At 58.1% G+C, this 16,316-nt stretch overlaps 1 protein-coding gene across 3 annotated transcripts in view; it reads left to right on the top strand.

Annotated features, from left to right (window-relative positions):
* UBE2O (ubiquitin conjugating enzyme E2 O) overlaps positions 1-16,316 on the top strand; it is a 57,067-nt gene that overhangs the window by 37,921 nt on the left and 2,830 nt on the right. For 2 of the 3 annotated variants that reach the window (XM_082371139.1, XM_082371141.1), the window contains exons 2-15: positions 5,794-5,853; positions 5,979-6,089; positions 8,092-8,189; positions 8,706-8,769; positions 9,440-9,583; positions 9,915-10,024; positions 10,161-10,311; positions 10,533-11,005; positions 11,379-11,533; positions 11,788-11,900; positions 11,994-12,122; positions 12,731-12,820; positions 13,596-14,292; positions 14,531-14,667. In XM_082371139.1, coding sequence (XP_082227265.1) covers positions 5,794-5,853; positions 5,979-6,089; positions 8,092-8,189; positions 8,706-8,769; positions 9,440-9,583; positions 9,915-10,024; positions 10,161-10,311; positions 10,533-11,005; positions 11,379-11,533; positions 11,788-11,900; positions 11,994-12,122; positions 12,731-12,820; positions 13,596-14,292; positions 14,531-14,667 — 2,532 coding nt within the window. The remainder of the gene's footprint in view (positions 1-5,793; positions 5,854-5,978; positions 6,090-8,091; positions 8,190-8,705; positions 8,770-9,439; positions 9,584-9,914; positions 10,025-10,160; positions 10,312-10,532; positions 11,006-11,378; positions 11,534-11,787; positions 11,901-11,993; positions 12,123-12,730; positions 12,821-13,595; positions 14,293-14,530; positions 14,668-16,316) is intronic. The other variant, XM_082371140.1, reaches the window with a different exon arrangement.

The raw sequence follows: 16,316 nt of genomic DNA, 5'->3' as shown, positions 1-16,316 counted from the left end.
CAGCGCGTCCTTGCCACCCGAGAATGTGGGTGCTGGTCCTCCCATCGTCAGTTGAGGATCTGGTACAGCTCACGTCACTCACCCCCAGGCAAGACTGCGTGGCTTTCTTGCTGTGGGTCCGGAGGACACCCGCCTCTCCTCCCCTGTGTTTCGGCCTTGCCGGAGTTTGACAGGAGATAGCAGTGGTGGGCGGGCGGCTTCCAGCCTTGACGCAGATGCTCCGGCCCCTTTAACGGCCCTCCTTTGCCTGTTGTTGGACTTCCTGCCTCTTCCCCGCTCATACTGGGAGCCCTGTTGGTGGATATTGATCTTAGTGACCAGGCATGAAGCCTGCTTTTTTTCCTGAGGTGGGTGCTCAGCCCCCACTGAGCAGGCCAGCCCTTAGGGCCACCCAGTGCTACAGGATGTGATGTTCAAATCCGCTTGAAAGGAACTTCTTGTTTCAGCTTCCTTGTATTTTCAACCAATTGATCAGCCTCAGTTTGCCTTTTTCTATCCTTGGACCATTTTTATATGGTGAATTAGGTTGAGTCGAGAGCAGTGTTAGGAATGAGGGTCTAGACCAGGAGCTGCGGGACCAGCTGGTCGTCGTTCCTGCTGTGCCGTCAGTGCTGGGCATCAGAGCTGCAGCTCAGGGAAGCAGTGTGCGCCTCGGGCAGCCCGGGGGGCAAGGGGCAGAGAGTGGGCCTCCTGGCCAGGGCAGAGCTCCTTGGAGCTCAAATGGGGGTGGGACGGAAGTGCTCAGCCCCCCTGCCGTGTTGCCTTCCCCCGGTGGTGTCCCCACTCCTCCCTTTGCCGCTGAATTGCTTTCCGACTTGGAGCACCTCATTAGCTCAAACTTCAGAAAGGATCTGGAGGGTGATCCTTTCACCCACCTCTGGCCTCAGCACCACCAGGCTCTCCTGGGAACAGCCTCAGGGCTCCTCAGCCTCAGCACTGCTGATGCTTTGGGCCGGGTCAGTCTCTGCTGTGGGGGGCTGTCCTGAGCATTGTTGGATATTTAACAGCATCCCTGGCCTCTAACCACCAGGAGCCCCTCCCCCCAGCTGTGACAACCAAACGTGTCTCCAGACATTACAGATGTCCTCTGGGGGGCAGAGTTGCCCCCAGTTGAGAACCACTGGGCTGCCTGGTCACCCTACCCTGCCCAACAGCCAGATGATTCTTTTAACGTGACGCCCCCGCTCAGTGACCTGCAAGGGCTTCCGTCTCACTCAGGATGGACTCTCAGGTCCTTCCCTGGTGCTTTCGCTAAGGCCCGAGACACCTGGCCTCGCCTCCAGCTCCTTGCTGCTCTGCTGCAGCCCTGCTGGCCTCCGATGGTCGTCGAACACCCAGGCACACTCCACCGGGGTCTTCAGGGTAGCTCTTCTGTCTGCTTGGAAAGCTCACTCCCTTAATACACTCAGATCTCTGGTCACGTGTCACCTTGGAGTGGCCTTTCCTGATCACCCTCGTAAAATAAATGGCTTGCTCTTGCTCCCCTCCCGTTTCCAGCCTCTCCCCCCAACACCCTGGCTAGTACCTTGGTTTTCTGTATGGCACATAACACCACCTGACCTCTGTGTGTGTGTGTGTGTGTGTTTGCGCGTGCCTGTCTGTCTGTCTGTCTGTTTCTCTGCTGCACTAGAATGGAGGCTGAGTCAGAGCGGGACTTATCTCACCAGTGCCTGTCCTCCCTGAAGCCTGGCTCTCTTCCTCCAGAGCAGGTGCAGGAATCCTCGCCATGCGGGGCAGATGTGTTGTTTGCTACTCCTGTTTCCAGAGGAGGCAGTGGAAGCAAAGGATGTGGGCTCTCGGATTCCACCAGGCATGTCCCGCAGACATGTCACAAAAGTGTCCAAGCACAGGGAGTTATACCCAATCTCTTGTAATAACCTGTAATGGAATATAATCTGCAAAGAACCCACAAAAACAAATGGCTGTGCTGTACACTTGAAACTAACACAATATTGTAAATCAACTATACGTCAATTTTTAAAAATTTTAAAAGTCTCCAAAGTAATGCATGTTCATTTTTAAAACCACTTGTAGCCCCTCTTCACTCAGACACTTTAACATTTTGGTGTGTTACCTTTCTTGTCTTGCTTTTTTTCGTTATTCAGAAACCTCTGATAGCTACAGCTCTGCCTCAAGAAATGTTAAACAATAGTTCACCACCTCAGAGGTTGTTCAGAATTCTAGAGCCAATAATGACAGTTAAAACCTATCCACCTTCCGCCTCAGATCCCACCCTGGTAACAATTTTTTAAAAACTGCGTCCAGGGTGTGCCTAACAAAAAACGTGGCTCTGTTTCATGGCTTAGTTTCACTTTACAGTGTGGCGTTTTCCTAGAGCAGGCACAGCGCCCTCTGGTGTTAGCCTCCAGTGTCTGGTGCCTGTGGCCTGGGTGCTTGATCTCTCAAGGGTAGGAGGAGCAGAGATGGGCAAACTGCTGAGACCCGGTGGTGTCTCCCACCTGGCGGCCTCGGCGGGTGCTCAGGGCCCTGATGACGTCCGCAGGCAGAGGCCACCACAGCCGCCTGCCATGTGCCCCAGAAGTGAATAGAGCAGTTGTTGCTTTTATAACCAGGAGAAGAATTAACTGTCTTTCAGAGGGTGTGGACCTGCCAGAAATGTGTTTTACTCTGTCCCTATCTCTACTGCTCTGGGGAGGGAGGAGCTTCTTCTGTGGTTAAGCGAATGGACTCGAGCCAGACTGCCTGAGTTGAAGTCCCAGCGGCACCACTTAGGAGCCGTGTGACCATGAACACATGAGTTATTTTCTCTTTGTCTCAGTTTACTTATCTGTAAAGACAATGACAGTATGCTTATTTCGTGGAGTTGTGGAGGATTTCTCAGGTTAAAACACGTGAAGTGCTAGAAAACTGCATGGAGTGTAATACACACCAGCTGTGCTGTCGCTGTGAGGAGAGGCTTCCAGAGCAGAGGTTCCTTCCAGAGCAGGGGTTCTGAAAGCCTTCGAGATGCAGGGAGCACGTGCCCGGAACAGGGAGAGGCGAGGAGGACGTGGGTAAGCGCTGTTCCGTGGGAGATGCCCGGCTGGAGCGGCTGGCGGATGTGGGAAGAGCAGTGCCCGGTGTGGTGGGACGTGGGCACCTGGGAGGGAAGCTTGCGAAAGAGCATGGAGAGGCTTGCAAGTCATCCTCACCCTCCCAGGCGTCTTGTTCTCATTTTCTGGAATTCCCAAGGAAAAGAAATGTAGCCAGAGGGACTTACCCCGGTGGCACAGTGGTTAAGAATCCGCCTGCCAGTGCAGTGGACACGGGTTCGAGCCCTGGTCCGGGAAAATCCCACATGCCGCGGAGCAGCTAAGCCCGTGTGCCACAACTACTGAGCCTGCGCTCTAGAGCCCACGAGCCACAACTACTGAGCCCACGTGCTACAACTAATGAAGCCTGCGCGCCTAGAGCCCGTGCTCCGCAGCAAGAGAAGCCACTGCCATGAGAAGCCCGCGCACCGTAATGAAGAGTAGCCCCCACTTGCCGCGACTAGAGAAAGCCCGCGTGCAGCAACGAAGACCCAACGCAGCCAAAATTAATTAATTAATTAAAAGAAAAAAAAAAAGAAATGTAGCCAGAATAGTGGCCCCTGCACCCCTCTATCCTCCCTGCCACCCCGCTCTGCTCTACACTGTCATTGTCGTTGTCGTGCAAGATCAGAAGAGCCTGGAGACCCAGCTTAACGGTGGAAGGGAGTCAGACTCGGGCAAGAGGCCAAGCGCAGGTCAGGAGAGCCACATCCAGGGACACGCTGGCTCACCAGGCCCCCTCCTGGGAACTCGGGGACCTGCCTGCCCCACAGCCTCGCAGAGGTTCTACAGAGGGAGGAAGGAGAAAACCCACCCCTGTCCTTGTGATGCCAGCTTTCACGGGCTGTGTTGTTCCTGCTTCGGCCTCAGAGCGGGAGCCTCAGTTTCCCGTACCCCCTCGGGGGCAGCGAGGCTGGGCCTTGTCCCATCAAAGACTGCGCTGACTTAGGGTCTGCGCTTGGGCCACTCCCTTCCTTTCCTGGCAGCTCTCTCGGGGACTGACACAGACGCCGAGGTTGGGACGATGTGCAGACTCAACTTGGGTCTCTCCTCAGGGTCCCTGAGCCCGCGAGGCAGCCTGTGCCCGCAGCCGCAGCTGCCCCAAGCACGGCGTCACCTCCCGCCCCATGCAGCACTGTCCCTCTCCCAGTGGATTTCCCCTCACTGGAAACTTCTGGTTTCCACGGCAACTTGGAAAGACCTGCAGTTGTGGCTTTTTGAAGTCTAAAATGGGAGCAGAGGTTTGAGATAGGGTGGGACAGCACTGAAGATACCATGTCCCACCCAGGGATTTGGGCCCAGAGGGTTACAGGATAGGAGGTTCTTTGAATTAGAAAAACGGCACTGTCTTCCCAGCACACCCTTGGCGGAGTTCCACGTGGCCCCTTGCAGCCTCCTGGGATCTTGGATCCTGAGCTCAGGGTCTTCAGCCTGCGCCTAGGGGGCAGCGGAGGCAGGTGGAGTGATCACGGCACTTAGCGTTGGCTGAGCCCTTACTGTGGGCCAGGCGCCTGGTGGCCGTCTGTGCTTTCACTGCCTCGTTAATCCTCTGAGCCACTCACGCCACCTTTTACACGAGCGCTTTGCGAGGCTGCTTTGCAAGGCTGCGGCGCCAGCGCAGGTGAGTGTCCGGTGTGCTTAACACCGGGGCTCCCTCTCATCTGGAACACGGGCTTGTGTCCCTGTAGGAGCATCTCTGTCACCTGTTGATGGCGGGCCCGTTGCTTCCCCTTTACTTTTTTTTGAAGTCACATCCCACTCACAGCAGGGTTTGCTTTAGTCGTTGGCAGGATTTCAGTGCCCGTAAGCACGTGTCTCCCTTCTCAGTTCTCCTCTCGTGAGGTCACCGTCCAGGCCCCACGTTCTGCGGTGGAGTGATCTTGAGTGTTCAGTTGGGTGTTTGAGGGAACAGCTCTTCCATCCGCCTAGTTTGGGGTCTTGGAGGTGCCTGAGCCGGGGAGGTGGGCAGTCACAGGGATGCACCGGTTCCCAGGACTCAGTGAGGAGCCACAGAGGAGCGGCCCCAGGTTTGGGGAACCAGCAAGGAAGATGCACTGGCCCAGTGGAGAAGCGTCTCCCGCCTGGGCTGTTGTGGGGCATCCGGTGCCCGGCAGGGGGAGGGGTCTGTCGTGGAGGGGCGGGTCAGTGCTTGCTGCGCAGTTGGCCAGGCTCCAGAAGCCGGCGTCCTGAGAGTTGGTTACTCGGCAGCTTGCAGTCCTCTGCGGGGCAGGAGATAAGGAGCAGGCTGTGACTGGCCGGGCAGGATGGCCCGGGTTAGAAGGTGGTGAGGCCGATAGCGGCCTCAGGGTGTAGCGGCCTCAGGGTGACCCTCGGCCCAGTGTCACGCTCCTCCTCCAGCCCACCCTGCTCGGCGCTCGGCAGCAGGAGTGCAGGGCAGGCAGAAGCTGGAAAAAGGATTCCACTCACAGCAACATGTTTTGCTCTCTGCAGAATGGGCTGTTAAATCTTTAATTTAAATGAGGCCTTACGTGATCTGTCATTTAGCCACGCTTCAGTGTGATCAGAGTTACCGCTGGTGAGCACGGTGTTTGCCTTTGGTGCGGGAGGTCGCGCCTGGCGTGCTGTCTCCTGATCTGGGTGCTGTTGGAGGGGCGCGTGGGATTTGGCAAAGCCGAGCTGTGGGCTTAGGGTTTGTGCGCTTAGCTATACGTATGCCACGCTTCACTAAGAGGTAGGGAGAAGACTGTATCCTGTAGCGATTTTGGGGGCCGTGCTCTGACACCTGTGCTCTCTGTTCCAGTTGAAACTAGAGGACCGCTCCGTGGTGCCCCGGGATGTGGTCCGGCACATGCGCTCCACTGTGAGTCCCGCGTCCCACTCGGTGGGGCAGGGTGGTGGGGGGGTGGCCTGGGGCAGGTCCTGGCCGGGTCTGCCGGGTGACCCCGCGGGGCGCCTGCCGGGACCTGGATGCCTTCTCCCCCGCAGGACAGCCAGTGTGGCACGGTGATCGACGTGAACATCGACTGCGCCGTGAAGCTCATTGGCACCAACTGCATCGTCTACCCCGTCAACAGCAAGGACCTGCAGCACATCTGGGTGAGCCCGCCCCGCCCGCCCCGCCTGCCACCCCTGCTGACCTCCCCGCTCGGGGCTCTGGTCCTCTCTGCGGCGCCTTCCCAGGCCGGGCGGCCAAGCCCAGCGGTCAGCTCGCTCCCTGCAGCCTGACCGTGCTTCTCGTGAGTCAGCCATTCAGACGTGAGGTCAGGGCGCAGCTTTACGTCTCCAGCAGAGACTGCTGGTTTCCCTTCTCCTCTAATGCTTTTTTTGGAATAAATTTCTTTTCAGTTTACTTTTTTAATGGTTTCAAACTTACTGAAAAGTTGTAGGTACCTTTATCCCCTGCAGCTTCCAGGTTCCTCAGCTGGTGACGTTTTGCTGCGTTAGCTCCAGCGCCTTTCCTCCCTCCTGCCCCACCTCTCTCTACTCCTCTGTCGCTCTCTCTTTCTCACTCCCCCCGCCGCCTTCTCTCCCTCTCTGTGTCTCCCCTCCCCTTTTCTGAAACATTTGAAAGCAAACTACAGGTATGATGCTATATGACCCCTAAATACTACAATGTGTATTTCCCCAAAACAGGAACACTCTGCTGTTTAACCACCATTCAAAGCCCCAGACGAGGACTTTGACCCATTACCGTCCAATCCACAGACCTCATTCAGTTGTCCCAACAATCTCCTTTTTCCCCTCTGACCCAGGATTCCATCAGGAGCACACACAAGAATTGTCAGCTCTTTGATCTCCCCCAGTCTGGAGAGGTTCCCCAGTCTTGCTTTGTCTTCCTTATCACGGGTGACCCTGAGCATGGGGCCATCTGACGGTGCCCGTGACCAGCCTGGGGCCCTGTGTTCTCGGCAGAACTGCCCCGGAAGTGCGCTGAGCTCTAAGCTGGCCCGCAGCGTCCCGCGGCCGCAGGGTGGGGACATTCCATTTGTTCCCCAGTCGTCTGGGGCTCTGCCATGCCTCCCCACCGTAAAGTCAGCATTCACCCCTTTGCAGGCGATTTATTTTTATTTTGTGGGGAGGTATTCCGGGATTGTGTCAATAACCCGGTACTTCTCAAACCCCCATCCATCAGCATTAGCTTCCATTAACAATTCCCACCTGAACCAGCCAGCACTCTGGGGCTGCTAAATGGTGATTTTATGACTCCATCGTTGCCGTCTTGTTTTTATTAGTTTGGCATACTGTATGGAAGAGCTGTACTTTCTGTCCCATTTATTCATTTTTGTACATCAGTATGGATGCAGAGATTCCTGTTTTATTCAGTTGGTTATAACCTGTTACTGTCATTATTTGTTCTGTTGCTGAATGATCCCACATTTGGCCGGCAGGATCCCCTTCAAGCTGACATCTGTGTCCTTTTGACATATCCCCGCCATTTTTTTTTTAAACACTTTCTTTCCATCTTGTATTTTTTCTCATCCAGCCTAGAATCAGCTGTTTCTTCAAGGAGCCCTGGTTCCTTTCAGAAAATGGTATTTCAAAAGCCAAGATCTGGATGCAAGCTGGGTGTGCTAATTGCTACTAGGCCCTATTCAGGACAACACTAGGGAACACACGTATGTGTGCATACGTAGACACACACACAGGTCTAAATGTGTCCGTGCCTGTTCTGTGTGTGTAAGATGTACGAGTTCATCTTGATCCTTCAGCTCCAGTCTAGCTCCTCAGATTCCTCCTCTCTTCCCCTTCCTGTTCCTGTATTAGTGAGTGCCGTCCCCAGTAGTGAGAGACTTGGCTCTTGATATCCTCAGTTATTTATTTGCTTAAATCACCTTACTTATTCGTCTGTATAACCACCCTCCCCAGCCCGCTCCCACTTATGTGTCCTGTGTCCTTGGGACGCCGTCAAGCTTCTGCCTCTGCGTGGGAGGGGAGCTGGGGTGCAGCTGGACTCTCGGGGGAAAGCCTGCTGCAGCAGCTATTAGGTCGGACCTATCTAGAGCCTTCCTCCCCTGTCTGTGGGACCAAGAGGAATTGGTGCCCTGGACACCAGTGTCATCGGCCAGACCTCTCACACCCCTGTCCCCCTGATCTGCAGCCCTTCATGTATGGGGACTACATTGCCTATGACTGCTGGCTGGGGAAGGTCTACGACTTGAAGAACCAGATCATCCTCAAGCTGTCCAATGGTGCCAGGTGCGGATTTCACCACGGAGGAGCCATCGTTCGGCAGGGGCAGCCCGTGAAGGAGGGCAGGGGGTGTTTTCTCGGTTCCTCGAGGGCCGTGCCAGGGGCTGCAGGCTTTTGGGGCCTCGAGTCTCAGGACCTGACCCTGGGCTGGTCTCCTTGTCAGCCTGGCCTGATTCTCTGGCTCAGTTTCTGGTCTAGGCTCTACCCTGGCTTCGGGAGAGCTGCATTATCATTTAGGACACGTGAGAGGTGCTGATGCTTTATTTTAGGCACTTTAATGGTGGTGAACGCTCAGATCTGGGGGGTAGAGTCTTGTTTTTGTAGGAGAGTTCCTTGTACCAGTGCAGGGGCTGAGGTGTGGGCGGAGGATGAATTGCCTATTTTGGGGGGGCGGACGTATTGACGCCTCTGGGCAAGTCCTTTAGAGCCTGACCAGCACCACAAGGGGTCCTGGCTGCCTCGCCTCCCCTAAGACTCAGGCACTGTGTCGGGTGCCAACCAAGCCCCTGTGCCCTGTTGCAGGTGCTCCATGAACACAGAGGATGGTGCCAAGCTCTACGATGTCTGCCCGCACGTCAGCGACTCTGTACGTTGGCTCCACCCAAGGAGCCTGGGGGGGCGGGGGGCCCCTCATCTCATGTTCCCCAGCCCCTGGGCTGTGCAGGAGGGACTTCTCAGCAGAGAGCTTGGAGCTGACCCAGGCTAACCACTGCTTCTACACCGTTGCTTTCCTAGAAAAGGGGCGGTGTGTATCCAAAGGTATAAAAGTTTGGGTGTGGGCAGAAAGCAGTAGAACCTTTCTTTGCATTTTGTTAACTTGGTATCTCATCCTTTTTAAATCTCCTGTTTTCTTAAGAGCGTATGCAGTATTTTACTACAACTGACATTTTAGAACAGTAGTACATGACACAGTTTGTAAATAAGAATACTAAGGGAGTGTGTGTGATTAAGCAGGTTTGGGGACCCCTGCCCTCTAGAGCTTTAGTACTTAATGTGCCGCCCCTGGACCAGCGGCATTGTTGTGGCCTGAGAGCTTGGAAGCAGAATGGGTCAGACGTGCATTTCAGCAAGATCCCTGGTGATTTGTGTGCACCTGACGTCTGGGAGGCGCTGCTCTGGAGCCTTAGGGGGTGTGGAGCGTGGAGGCCCGGGGCCGGCAGGAGCCAGGCACAGAGCAGGGGGTGCGGGCATGGAGAGCACCCTCCCCTGAGGAGGCAGTGCTCACGGGGACTTTTCTCTGGCCCCAAATCCTGCAGGGTCTCTTCTTTGATGATTCCTACGGCTTCTACCCAGGCCAGGTGCTCATTGGCCCTGCCAAGATCTTCTCCAGTGTCCAGTGGCTGTCAGGGGTCAAGCCCGTGCTCAGCACCAAGAGCAAGTTCCGCGTGTTGGTCGAAGAGGTAGGGGTGGGGGCAGGACAGGGGGGTGAGGCCCTGGATCTCCCACCCACCCTGCCTCACCTGAGGTGGGGCTGCTCTGAGGACCAGGGGAACCCGGGCCGAGCAAGGTGGGAGGGTGGTGAGTGGCAGGTCCTCTGGGCCCTGACTGGAGGTGAGGAGGCCGCAGTGAGTGACCCCTGGGGTGGGCCTGTTCTGGGGGTGTCCAGACTTGGCGCTACACTGTGATGAAGACCTGCTTCCTGCTCTGGGGGCAGGTGGGCTCCGGACAGCTGCCTAAAGAGAGGGCGTTAGAGCCTGCTGACCGTGGCCCTGTCCCGCCCGCCACCCCCAGGTGCAGGTTGTGGAGCTGAAGGTCACGTGGATTACCAAGAGCTTCTGTCCAGGGGGCACGGACAGCGTCAGCCCCCCGCCCTCTGTCATCACCCAGGAAAACCTAGGCAGGTGAGCGGCTCCAGTGTGCCACCCGCTCCAGCGCCCCCAGGGGCAGTCCCCAAGCAAGTCTCTGGGCCGCGGGCACGGGTGCGCGGGGCTGAGAACCCCCTGGCCCAGCCCCTGCCTCTCCTCTCTCCCCTCCCAGGGTGAAGCGTCTCGGATGCTTTGACCATGCTCAGCGGCAGCTCGGGGAGCGCTGTCTGTATGTCTTCCCAGCCAAGGTAGAGCCGGCCAAGATTGCCTGTGAATGTCCAGAAAAACACTGCGCCCAGGGGGAGGGCTCTATGGCCAAGAAGGTATGTCCTCGGGGTTGGGGCTTGGCGGGCGTTTGAGGAACTGGCCTTGAGCCATTTCCACAGCAGGAAGGTCTGTGCTTTAGGCCTTGGGGGGCAGCCCTGATGACCGTTGCAGGCCAGTTAGGTGTGTACAGCTGTCACCCCTCAGACCGAGCTGCCTGGGGTCCGGCCGCGTCAGCCGGCTCTCCACAGTGCCCGCCCTCCCCATTCCGACCCCGCAGGTGAAGCGCCTCCTCAAGAAGCAGGTCGTGAGGATCATGTCCTGCTCCCCGGACTCCCAGTGCTCCAGGGACCATTCCATGGAGGACACGGGCAAGAAGGGGGCGGCCAAAGCCAAGAGTGAAGCAGGGTCCGCCAGCCCCGAGGAGACGCCTGATGGGTCTGCCAGCCCAGTGGAGATGCAGGACGAGGGCCCCGAGGAGGCCCACGAGGTGGGCGAGCAGCTGCCCCCCTTCCTGCTGAAGGAGGGCGGGGATGACAGGCTGCACTCGGCCGAGCAGGACGCCGATGACGAGGCCGCCGACGACACGGACGACACCAGCTCAGTGACCTCCTCCGCCAGCTCCACCACCTCCTCCCAGAGCGGCAGCGGCACAGGTCGCAAGAAGAGCATCCCCTTGTCCATCAAGAACTTAAAGCGGAAACACAAGAGGAAGAAGAATAAGATCACTCGTGACTTCAAGCCGGGGGACAGGTAAACTCAGGGGCACCCTCTCTTTCCCGGCCGGGTGTCCAGCCTGAGACCCTCCCCTCCTGCCCCCGCCCCGCTCCCACACGCATGCACACTCAGGCTCATGTGCACATGGGCGCACACATGGTCTGCAAGCCCCGTGAAGGCTCAGGGGTGCCCAGCCGAGATGACGTGGGTGCCTGGGGTTGGCCGGGTGGGAGGGAGGGATCTGGGAGTGGGAGAGGGCGGGACGGGGCCGTTCCAGGAGGAGATGCCTGGTGGGGAGACTGTTTCTTCCCTGCTGCCTGATGCTAAGAGTTTCAGGTTACCGAGCCCGCGGGGCGGGGCGGTGGGTAGAGAGCGTAGCTGCGCTTTCCTCACTGGTCCTGCGCTGCAGGGTGGCGGTGGAGGTGGTGACCACGATGACCTCAGCAGACGTGATGTGGCAGGACGGCTCCGTGGAGTGCAACGTCCGCTCCAACGACCTCTTCCCTGTGCACCACCTGGACAACAACGAGTTCTGCCCCGGAGACTTCGTGGTGGACAAGCGAGGTAGTGCCGGGCGGGGAGAAGGGGAGAAGGGGCGAGAGGTCTGGGCATCAAGGACACTCCCCTTGGACGGTGGCTCACTCTTCTGAAGACTCGGGGAGCCTTTCTGGCCTGCACTGACCAAGCCAGGGAAGCCGTGGGTTCTGGGCCCCGTTGTGGTTGACGTGCAGTGGGTGGGTGGGTGGGTGGGTGGCAGGTGGCACCACCAGGGCGCCTTAGCTAGTCATGTCCCCCCCCCCACCCCGCTGGGTCCCCAGTCCAGAGCTGTCCGGACCCCGCTGTCTACGGCGTGGTGCAGTCTGGGGACCACGTGGGCCGCACCTGCATGGTGAAGTGGTTCAAGCTGCGGCCGAGTGGGGACGACGTGGAGGTGAGCGGGTGCTGCCCCCACGTCTCCTTCAGGGTGGGCTCTGGTGGGCTGGATGTAGGGCCCCTGGGCTCACGACCACCCATCCCTCCCCAGCTGATCGGAGAGGAGGAAGATGTGAGCGTCTACGACATTGCCGATCACCCTGACTTTCGGTTCCGCACAACCGATATCGTTATCCGAATTGGCAACACTGAGGATGGAGGGCCTCACAGGGAGGATGAGGTACGTACGCCCTGGCCTGTGTGGCAGCTGCAGTACCTGATGGTGCCACCAGGTGGCACCAGGAGCCGAGACCTGCAAGTCCTCTGGGCTGCGTGTCCACCCCAAGCGCCTTCCCCAGGAGAGCGGCTGCCGGCAGTGGGGCCGCTCAGTCCGAGCACCTGCACGAGGACTCACCTGCCTGCCGGGCTCAGGCCTCGTTCACACAGCTGCTCCCTGGGCTTATTAGAGAAGCCCATTCCTGTCCTCAGCGCCACGAGCGTGGTGTCAGGTGCTATAGGAGCACAGGAGAGGCCTGGGGAGGTGGCGTCTGAGCTGGGCCCGGGCAGATTCCAGGCAGAGGAAGAGTGGGGACAAAAGTCCCGAGGCTGGAACCCCATCCTGGGAATGTCTGGAAGCCCGGAGAGACCAGGGTGCTGCAAGCAGGAAGGGAGTGAGTGGGGGGCTCAGTGGACGGCGAGCATTGGGGGTGTTTCAACCAAAGGGTCCCGTGCTCGAGTTACTCACGGTGGTCTGTGGCTGGTGCCCACATCCCTTCTCTACTCATGGTCTTGCCCCTCCCCTCACCCTTGGAGAGCTGCACCTTTGAGCCTGCCCCATTTGCCCTGCAGCCATCGGTCGGCCAGGTGGCCCGCGTGGACGTCAGCAGCAAGGTGGAGGTGGTGTGGGCTGATAACTCGAAGACCATCATCCTGCCCCAGGTGAGCCCCTGCAGAGCCCACCACGCGGCTCCAGACCGTGGCAGCCGGGCCGGGAGCTCACATCTTCCTGGCCAGGGAGTCTGCTTTTGGGGAGTAAGGTCTCAGGGAAAGGAAAGGCAGTATTACACCCAGAGCCCCGGGGTGAGAGAGTCGGGAAGGCAGAGAGGCAGCCTACAGCTGGATTGCCAGTCGTGTGTAGATTTTCACAGACCTCCCAGCTCTGCCTGGATCCCCATCTCACTGTGCTAAGAAAACACAGGTTGCTTCCTTTAAGAAACAGAGCCTTCGCACCAACACTTCTAGGAAACCTTTCGCAGACCAGGGAGAGGAAGCAGGTGGGTTCTGGGCAGCAGGGCTGTTTTGGACGCTGCTTCTTCGCTCCCTTGTTGGAGCTGACGCTCGCACCCCAGCTCCCCTCCCCTGGCACCGACATGGGATGGGGGAGGGCTGGCTCACCCCTCGTCCAGGAGGCCATTCCAGGGACGGGAACAGGGTGTGACACGGCCCAGCTGACCAAGTGCACTCAGTGGCGAGGAGGCTGGAACAGGCCTTGGCTGGGCTTTGGGCCCATGGGTGGGGCTGGGGCAGCGGAGGTGCCTCTCAGGGGCCTAGGGACCACCAAGCACAGAGGCCCAACTGCGGAGGCCAGAGCAGGAGAGGGAGGAAGGGTGGCGTGGCTGCCGAGGCTTCAGGGCGCCCCGTCACCATCAGCTCTGAGGGTTGGGGTCCTGGCAGGGCGCCCCTGAATGGCCCGCGCCCCGTCTCCCCCCACCAGCACCTGTACAACATCGAGTCTGAGATCGAGGAGTCAGACTATGACTCGGTAGAAGGCAGCACCAGTGGGGCGTCCTCGGATGAGTGGGAGGATGACAGTGACAGCTGGGAGACGGACAATGGGCTGGTGGAGGACGAGCACCCCAAGATAGAGGAGCCCCCCATCCCGGCTGCCGAGCCACCAGCGGCCCCCGAGGAGGACAAGGGAGTGCTGATCAGCGAGGAGGCCGCCACGGCCGCCATCCAGGGAGCCGTGGCCATGGCCAGCCCTGTGGCTGGGCTGATGGAGAAGGCTGGCAAGGATGGGCCCCCAAAGAGCTTCCGGGAGTTGAAAGAGGCCATCAAGATCCTGGAGAGCCTCAAGAACATGACCGTGGAGCAGCTTCTGACGGGCTCGCCCACCTCCCCCACGGCCGAGCCGGAGAAGCCGACTCGGGAGAAGAAGTTTCTGGACGACATCAAGAAGCTGCAGGAGAACCTCAAGAAGACCCTGGACAACGTGGCCATCGTAGAGGAGGAGAAGATGGAGGCGGTGCCAGACACGGAGCGCAAGGAGGACAAGCCCGAGGGGCAGTCGCCGGTGAAGGCCGAGTGGCCCAGCGAGACCCCGGTGCTCTGCCAGCAGTGCGGCGGCAAGCCCGGGGTCACCTTCACCAGCGCCAAGGGCGAGGTCTTCTCGGTGCTGGAGTTCGCGCCCTGTGAGTTCGCCCCGTGTGTGTTCCAGATCTGGAGGCCAGGTGGCTGGCCCCCGGCTGCCGCCCAGGGCGGGGGAGCCGTTTCCCTGGCCTGGGCACCAGTCCCCATGCCAGGAGAGGAGGGCAGGGAGCATGTGGGTTCATCCACCTGTCGGGGGAGCGCTCCCAGCGGCCGCCGCGCCTCCAGGTGGAGTTCACAGGCCTTGCCCTGAGGAGCTGACCACTCTCTTTCCCCCTCTAGCAAATCACTCTTTTAAGAAAATTGAGTTCCAGCCTCCAGAAGCCAAGAAGTTCTTCAGCACGGTGCGGAAGGAGATGGCCCTGCTGGCTACCTCGCTGCCCGACGGCATCATGGTCAAGACCTTCGAGGATAGAATGGCAAGTAGCCTGGTGCGGGCCGGGCCGCGGAGGCGCCTCTCAGGGGCCTAGGGACCACCTGGTGCGGGTGTGGCTGTGCTGTGTGGGCGCCTGGTGCCCGAGAGGCTGCAGCCTCGGCCCCTGGACCTGCAAGCCTGAGGGACTCCTGAGAGGGCAGGGCAGGCTCCGCCAGGGGAGCCACACGGCTGGCAGGAGTCCCATGCGTGTGTCCAGACCAGATGGTCGTCCTTCTAAAAGTTAGTTTAAGATTATAATGATTACCTGACTCTTTTCTCGTTTTTTGAAAAATTAGAACGTTTTAGAAAAAGTCATAGTTGCTTTTGACCAATCCTCACCCTGCCCCCAGCGGCCATGACCTTAGTAGGAGTTTCATGGGTCTCCTTCCAGATGATCTTCTTATATGTTTACATGTTCGTGCATCACCATAAACCAGACTATCTTGTAGGATTTGTTCTACACGAATAGGACATCATCATACACATCATCTATAACTTGTTGTTTTTCAGTCAACAGGGTAATTTTTGAGACCTACCCATGTTGATTCACACTGATGTAGGTCATTGCTTTTTAGCTACAGGACAGTATAGCCTCCCGTGGCCACGTCACACTCCATTTGCCACTTCTGTTTGTGACCTGGGCCCCGTGTTTTGAGTCATGCTGGTGGAGGCGTGTGAGCGCTTCCTTGTTTGTTCCAGGAATGAGCGAGCGTGGTCCATCTGCCACCTTATTTGTTCAGCAGACCTTCACTGGGCCTTGCTGTGTGCCCAGGCACCATGCGAGACACTGAATTTGGGTCCGAGTGAGGCCTCAGCTCCAGCCCAGGCCTGGAGGAAGGGGCCAAAGGAAAGGGACCACAAAGAGAGGCACTGTTGAAATGGGCCTGCAGGCGGTCAGAAACCCCAGGGCAGGGCCAGGAGCGCGTGCATGGTCAGGGCTGCTCGAGGTTCTTGATGATGCTTTTAGTTTTCCTTGGGTTTTAGTAAAATTCCTTTTGAAAATTCCAACCCGTCTCAGCTCTGCTGACGGAAGAACTCTTTTGTTCGCTTTCTACCCAAATCTCACTCAGAGGGAAAGGGAAATCGTGTGTTATCTTGAGGCCCACAGCGTGGCTCCAGTCCCAAGTGCACGAGAGGATTCCATCACCCCAGCTAGTCCTTGGCCCTAGCCGGCTCTCAGCTCGTTGCTCACCCGGCACGTTGCCCTGGCGATGGTGTCCCCCCCAACCCCGACAGTCAGTGTGGATCTCCGGTGTCTGTGGAGAGTCTCCTTGATGACTTACAGCCTGAGTTTCTAGTGGTCTCCCAGCATTTTCCCCGACTTCAATTCCTCTCATCCTTCTAGTTCCCTAAAAGCAAGTGCAGCCTTGCCATCCTGGAATGTTCTTTCGTCTTCTGATGGGTTGTAATCGTTGCTTGCTTCACGGGGGGTGGGGGGCTGTTTTGAGGAACGCAACTTACAAGTAATGATTTATAAGGAAAAAACCTGGTAGGATAAAAACCGGCTTGGAAAATTCTTTTTGTGCCAGGAGTTAAAAGATGCCAAGCAGGTCTGCACAGAGGTGTTTGCGTTTAGGTTCTCTGTTGCTGGCAGTGTCTGGAGTCCCAGGGCGCTCCTCCTGCTCCTGCTGGAGCCGCACAGCGCCCTGGAAA

The sequence above is a fragment of the Balaenoptera borealis genome, assembly GCF_965194805.1.
Source record: "Balaenoptera borealis genome assembly, chromosome: 20".
Taxonomy (NCBI): Eukaryota; Metazoa; Chordata; class Mammalia; order Artiodactyla; family Balaenopteridae; genus Balaenoptera; species Balaenoptera borealis.
Note: the sequence above shows the minus strand (reverse complement) of the source record. Positions and strands in the feature narration are given on the sequence as shown.